The sequence below is a fragment of the Pygocentrus nattereri genome, chromosome 16 (assembly GCF_015220715.1).
Source record: "Pygocentrus nattereri isolate fPygNat1 chromosome 16, fPygNat1.pri, whole genome shotgun sequence".
Taxonomy (NCBI): Eukaryota; Metazoa; Chordata; class Actinopteri; order Characiformes; family Serrasalmidae; genus Pygocentrus; species Pygocentrus nattereri.
Window position 1 is genome coordinate 8546210 of NC_051226.1, and position 7491 is coordinate 8553700.

The window sequence follows — 7491 nt, forward strand, 5'->3', positions numbered from 1 at the left end:
ATGGACAGAAACATTTGTGGATTTCTAAAAATCTGAAGCAAGAAGGGAGCTTGATTTTCCTTGTTTTAGGCCAGCCAAGTCTTGCGTGGATGTCCCATTCTCTTCATCTCTCTTATAATAAAGTTTGAACTCTTTTTATCTTTAAATAAGTTTTATCACTTATTTCCCTTTGAGTTTCTCCTTCCTTATGCAAGTGAACTGATCTTTTCAGAAATATATCCTAAAAAGGAATAACTTAAAAGCATGAAGAAAGAGTGGGCTCATTTTGCACAGTACTGTGCCTATGAGAGGTAAAAGATTTGAAATGTGATATTCCTTGTCCATCAACATCCATTTTCCAAGCCGCTTCTCCATTAGCGGGCCTTGTCCATCACAGTTTTACATTAATTTAGGGTTCGTTTAGGGTCGTGGGCTGGAGGTTAGGGAACTGGCCCTGTTGCCAGTTCAATCCCCAGGCCCAACAGCACATGACTGAGGTGTCCTTGAGCAAGACACCTAACCCCCAATTGCTCCCCAGGCGCAGTGGATAGGGCTGCCCACCGCGCCGGGCAATTGTGCTCACTGCCCCCTAGTGTGTGTGTCTGTTCACTAGTGTGTATGTGGTGTTTCACTTCACAGATGGGTTCAATGCGGAGGTGGAATTTCCCCGTTTGTGGGATTAATAAAGTATCACTTAACTTAATGATGCAAAGTCACAATTGGTTAACAAAAGTAAGTGATCCTTATTTGGAAAAGCAGCACTGCAAAGTCACCAAAAGACATTGTGAAATGTCAAAAGGTTTACATGGTCGTTGGAAAAAGCAAATGATATCATTGCGCAGTGATTTCCGCGCAGTTGAACTGATCATCGAAGACTTTCGCACTAATTGCTGCTGTAGGTGGTGCTAGGCATGTCTGTTTGCCGCTCTCCAAGGTGCTGAACGTATCAGGCTCCTTGATGCCTAGCAGGACTTCACTGCGGAACAAAACAGCGTCACGTATCTTCGTTTTGGCGCTTCTTGGTTCAAAGAGGACCGTAGGTATGTGATGATGCCATCAAATCCTCTTGTTCCTCGCTGTGCCATTTCTCTACATTCGGAGACGAGCCCACCCACATAGCCTCACCCCCCACGTGCTCCGCTTGACCATGAAGCCCGACCACTGATGAAGAAGAGCCTGCACGGAGCGCTGTATAGTCCCTCCCACTCCAGCGGATCAATGGTCCAGTCAGAATAGCCCGCCCACCTTTGTCGCTATAAAAAGTCCGCGCACGAGCTATCTGGGCGCTGTGAGAGCCACACTCACATACACACACTCTACACGCATATACATGCACATATACATACCCACACATATACGCAACGCACACCTCTAACTTCGCATCGCCCACTCCCCCCTTTCCCCCCTTTCATCTGCACCGATGAGTTTCTCCGTAGACACTCTCGGAAGCCCCTTCAGGAGGGTGATGGATACGAGGACGAGCTACAGCCGCAGCAGCGGGACCCCCAGCAGCGGCTTCCGCTCGCAGACGTGGTCCAGGGCCAGCCCGGGCTCCTCCGCGGTCTACAAGCGGAGCATTAACGTGTCTGTGCCCGTGGCGCGAGCCTACAGCTCCACGGTGCTGAGCACGGCAGACAGCGTGGAGCTGAGCCCGGTGGACGCAGACTACAAGCGCTCCAACGAGAAGGAGCAGCTGCAGGGTCTCAACGACCGCTTCGCCGTCTACATCGACAAGGTGCACTTCTTGGAGCAGCAGAACCGGCAGATCGAGGACGAGATCCACGCGCTGCGGCAGAAGCAGGTGTCGCAGTCCCAGCTGGGCGAGCTATACGAGCGCGAGCTGGGCGAGCTGCGCGCCGCGCTCGAGCAGGCGCACCACGAGAAGGCGCAGGTGCAGCTGGACACGGAGCACTTGGAGGAGGACATCCAGCGGCTCCGCGAGCGCCTGGACGACGAGGCACGCGTGCGCGAAGACGCCGAGACAGCCGTCCGCGCGCTGAAGAGGGACACGGGAGACGCGTCGCTCGCGCGGCAGGAGCTGGAGAAGAAGGTGCGCTCGCTGCAGGACGAGATCGCCTTCGTGCGCGGCAACCACGAGGAGGAGGTGAGCGAGCTGCTCGCGCAGGTGCAGGAGGCGTCGCATGTGGCCGTCGACAAGCGCGAGCACCAGCGCGCGGACCTGACCGAGGCCCTGCGCGAGATCCGCGTGCAGCTGGAGGGACACTCCGCCCACAACCTGCAGCAGGTGGAGGACTTGTTCATGGGCCGCTACGCCAAGCTGACCGAGGCCGCCGAGCAGAACAAGGACGCCATCAGGAGCGCGCGCGACGAGATCGCGGACTACCGGCGCCAGCTGCAGGCCAAGACCGTCGAGCTGGAGGCCGTGAGGGGCACCAAGGAGTCTCTGGAGAGGCAGCTGAGCGACGTGGAGGAGAGGCACGGCGTAGACCTGGCCAGCCTTCAGGTACCCAAACACACCGCATTCATTGGTTTACTGCTCAGATTTTACAGCAGCATGACTTTCACTGTGACTGTCGCTGCGCAGAACTGCTTATTGAATCATTTACCAGTTTACTAACTGCGTTAAAAACAAGTATGAATAATGAATAAACAGGTACATTTCCCTAGCTATACTTTTTTCTGGAAATAAGCATAAAATAATTAAAATATATATATAAAATTATCTATTTTTTTCCAATAATATATATTTATTTGACTATTCCACATTTTAATGCTTTTAAAAATAGTTATTTCACAATATTACTATACACATTTATTTACTATTCAAACGAATGTGTCTATTTTAGTTTATAAGGTCTCATTTGCTTAATTTAACTATAACAGAATATGTAGAGCATTTATAGAACATAAATTAGCAAAAAAAAGGCAGACTCATTTTTTTACCTACAGTAATGAGATGTATTTTAACCCAGAGCTGCAATGGGAAACTGCTGACACATCAAGCTTACTCATTTCTCCTTTTACACGTGTTACATAAATCTGCAGCTTTACAAACAGTAACTGTTACAGCTAAACATCTTTCAGATGATTAGATCATTCACACGTCTTCGTTTTCTCTTTACGTTATAAAGTGGTGACTGGGCTCACTATCAAGCCTGGCAAGTTATGACACAGTAAAGAAAAGGCACCGTGGGATTGGCTGTGGGGCATTAGCCAGATGTTTTCTGCAGAGGTGAATGCAGATTGCAGAAGAGGTGCAGTGCGGTGGTATCATGTTGCAGAGGGTTGAGAGGAGGCAGATAACCTTTTGCAGTCTCCCTCTGTCTCTCTGCGGTGCTTTCTCTTTGGATGTGTCCTGAACTCACCCTGAATTATCCAGCAGTTTTCAACGGATGCCCTTGAAACTGCAGAGTCAATACAGTACAGCTGCAATTGAGACGTTTGCTGCGTCAAAAGTGAGGGACACCACATCATAAAGGGAGAGAGAGTGTGTACGTGATAAAGACATAAATGCTTATGCTTCAGTGAGAGAGATAAAGACGAGCTCCTGGCAGTTATTACAGATGGGACACTTGGAGGGCGTCTGTATTGCAAAGAATAATTCTCTATTGTTTTCCTTTCTAAGGATGATGTCATTCTTAACAGTCTGCTACATTCTTGCTGCCCCTGCTCTCCTTTTTCCCTTGGTTTATATGCCCACTAAGCTGACACTGTGTTGTATTTGTACATCTAGGAAAACATCCACCAGCTGGATAATGAACTGAAGAGTACAAAATGGGAGATGGCCCGACACCTACGTGAATACCAGGACCTCCTGAATGTCAAAATGGCATTAGATATAGAGATTGCAGCCTACAGGTGACTAAACACAGAGGGCTTAGTCATGGAGAGTCGTTCAATGGATACAGTGGATACTGCATGCTGAGTCATAATGGATGCTGAGGCTGAGTCTGCATTCATTTAGAAATATATTCATTTATAAATGACTCCTCAATTCTGACATCACGTCTTACTTTATTCTTGATATGCACTTTAATCTAAACATATTAATTCCTAATCTTTTCTTGTAGAAAACTACTTGAAGGAGAAGAGACCCATTTCAGCACCTTCCCTTACCGTCAGACGGTCACCAAAGGCCCCAAGGTCAAAGCTGAGCCCCCCAAACTGAGGGTGCAACACAAGTTTGTGGAGGAGATCATCGAGGAGACCCGAGTGGAGGATGAAAAGTCTGAGCTGGATGAAGTCTTGGCAGAAGCGGCAGAGGAAATGGCTGCGGAAAAGAAAGAAGACGAGGGAGAGGAGGAAGGAGAAGGAGAAGGTGAAGGTGAAGAGGAGGCCGAGGAGAAAGAAGAAGAGGAAGAAGCAGAGGAAGGTGAGGGAGGAGAAGAAGAAGAGGAAGCTGTTGCTGAAACCCAAGCCAAAGTGAGTGCCAGTGCTCCATCTGAGGAAAAGGAAGGAGGCGATGAGGAAGAAGAAGAGGAAGGTAAGGCTGAGGAGAAGGGAGAAGATGAGGGTGAGCAAGAGGAGGGAGAGAAAGGAGAAGAAGCTGAAGAAGGTGAGGAAGGACAAGGACAGCAGGAAGAGGAAGTAGAGGAGAAGGTCTCAAGCGATAAGGCACCTGAGTCAAAGGCCTCACCAGAGAAGGAAAAGGCTGGAGAGGAGGCAAGCGTTGAAGAAGAAGAAGGAGGAGAGGAAGAGGCTGAGGAGAAGGATGAAGCAGTGGCAGATGACAAAGCAGAAGCAGAGAAAAAGGATGAGGACAAAAAGGCCAAGGATGAGGTTGAGAAAGAGGACAAGAAAGGGAAAGATGACAAAGAAGAGGCCAAGGCAGAGAAAGATAAAAAGGCAGAGTCTCCAAAGGCTGGATCTCCAAAAAGCGAATCTCCAAAACCTTCATCTCCAAAGAGCGAGAGCCCAAAGGAAAAGGAGGCACCCAAAACTGAGGCTCCAAAGGTAGAGGAGACGAAGAAAGATGCTCCAAAAGCTGAATCACCCAAGAGCGAATCTCCAAAGAGTGAAAGTCCCAAAAAGGAAGCACCGAAGGCAGAGCCTCAGAAGAAGACAGACGCGCCAAAAGCCGAACCAGCCGAACCAGCCGAAAAGGCCAAAGAGGCTGAGTCCAAGGAAAAGAAGACAGAAAAGGAAGACGCAGGAAAAGCAGACAAAGACAAAAAGGATGTCGAAAAGAAAGACGATGACAAGAAAGAAGTGATCTCAAATGGAGTGGATGAAAGCCCCACCAAAGATGACACCAGCCAGAAAGTGGTCATCACCAAAACAGTGGAGACCATCACTACTGGCGAGGATGGAGCTAAGCATGTCACCAAGTCTGTAACCGTCACAGAGACGGTGAAGGAGGTGGATGAGATGGTCCAGGAGAAGTTGGTGTCCACCAAGAAAACGGAGAAAGTGTCCACTCAGTCAGTGAAGCAGGTCACAGAAACTGAGTAAAGAAGCACTTAACCGTTACCGAAGAGGCGAGGAGCTGAAGAGGACACTTGCAATCAAATCAGAACTAACATTACAAAGAAAACATAAAGCTAGATAAAGATGTACTTAATTACGTTAACCACTGTCAAGATTTAACAAACAAAAAAATGTAAGCATAGAGAGAAGCCATAAGATGCGACAAGCTCAAATTTAAAATGCATGTTGAGTGACAGCTTCAAATTGGTTTCGCTGCAGATGCGGTTCGGGTATCGGGAGCTTAGATCTCTTTCTTTCTGTCTGCAATAGCGGGGGGGTTGGGGGGGGCACTGGGGATGCTGCGTCTGCATGCCAGCTCAGGGGGGGAGCACGCTCCCCACTCTCTGGGGTAGAAAAACAATCTGTATGTATGAAAGTAATATAGATTTGCACAGCTACAGAATGGATGCTGAGAGAATGAAACAAACGTTCTTCAAGTCAAACTAAATGCTTATTCTGAGGAGAACGTGAGTAGGGCAGTAGAGCAGTCTGTGAGGAGATGAGTTCCAACTAAGTAGCCTTACTGATACAAATGTGAGGACACCAACTGAGCCAAACAAAACCAACAATAAAATACAGTTGAGAACAAGGATGACAACGGTACAGTAACCCCATTAACCATATACATACAGTACATAAAGCAACTAAGAAACTCCTAGCCTTAAACATGCTTTTTACCGTCGTTAATTATGTTTACCTAATGAGTGCAAATGAAAATAAACCTGATTGTGCGCACACATACATTCTCGTATGCATAGGATGGACTTGAATTTAACTACTTAACATTAATGAGGTGCTACTGTTTGCAGTCCCATGTCTTTATTCATCATGATGAATTTCAGCATTTGCTCAATAAACATCATAATAAAAAATGTGCTCGTGCGTCCTCTGTACCTTCTTAACATGCATGCACTGTAAGACACAACAGCCACATTTGCCCAGAATAATTCATATTGTGCTATTTATAAATGTATGATTTGATTTGTATCTGAATTTGATTTGCTGGATTTTATACTTTCACATAGCAGGATTTAAATAGCAGGTGGAAAATACTTGAGTTTGTACTACAATAATTTGAATATTGTACTACAATATTCACATATCGTTTTCAAAAATATGTACTTTACACTTTACACAGTAACAAGTGTTACCGTAACTGAATACTTGTAGTTTTAGTAGTAAAGTACACGTTACAAATCCATGGAGGCCATAAAGGTCTTTTATCAAGCACTTATGCCTTAATTACTTTTAACTCTTAGATGCCTGAGTACGCTTAAATGCAGATGCTTTTTCACTTTCACTCAAGCATATTTTTGCCTCCAAGAATTAATTTAAGTAAGATTTGGACAAAGTACTCCTACTTTCACTTAAGTATTCTTTCTCTTTACTTTTCCACCTCTGGTAACAAAGTTGTGTATTTCACTCTATGCACAGCTTCAGTATGATATACCATACAATGTTCAAATCACACACTAATTTGTCATGAATTTATGATCATTTATTATCATTTTTAAAGGTTTTGGTCGTAAATGAAAGAAAATGAGGTACATGCAGTGCATTGTAAGGCAAAATGGTTCTTAAAGAAAAAAAATTAGATTTAGATTTGGCACTATTTTACTATTATCAACATTACATATGAAAACATATAGGTTCGCTGGTGGTTTTAGATGGTGATAACATGGCTGTATTTGTATTGTAGACGTCACGACCACCACCGTGAAGAAATCACAGCATACAACTTTGATAATCTAGTGCAATTCCCCTTTAAGAATGTTATTTTCTTCTCTTATAGTGATGTAATAAGTTACTGTTTTAGAGATACAAGGTTTTCTTATGATAGCAATGATATACATGATATAATACAAGTATTAAAGCCATATTACCCATTAGATATTACAATGAGATATGGTCAATAACTTAGCATATAACAAATATCTATATGTATATGTATACGTATATGTATGTGTATATGTATATGTATATGTATATGTATATGTATGTGGATATGGATATGGATATGGATATGGATATGGATATGGATATGGATATGTATATGTATATGTATATGTATATGTATATGTATAT

At 44.9% G+C, this 7491-nt stretch overlaps 1 protein-coding gene across 1 annotated transcript; it reads left to right on the forward strand.

The window, feature by feature from the left end:
- Positions 1-1252: 1252 nt before the first annotated feature.
- On the forward strand, positions 1253-6282 carry nefma (neurofilament, medium polypeptide a). The gene is made up of 3 exons (XM_017714118.2): positions 1253-2443; positions 3674-3798; positions 4011-6282. Exons 1-3 carry the CDS (start codon positions 1400-1402, stop codon positions 5389-5391), a joined length of 2550 nt encoding a protein of 849 aa, XP_017569607.1. The 5' UTR covers positions 1253-1399; the 3' UTR covers positions 5392-6282.
- The last annotated feature ends 1209 nt before the right edge of the window (positions 6283-7491 follow it).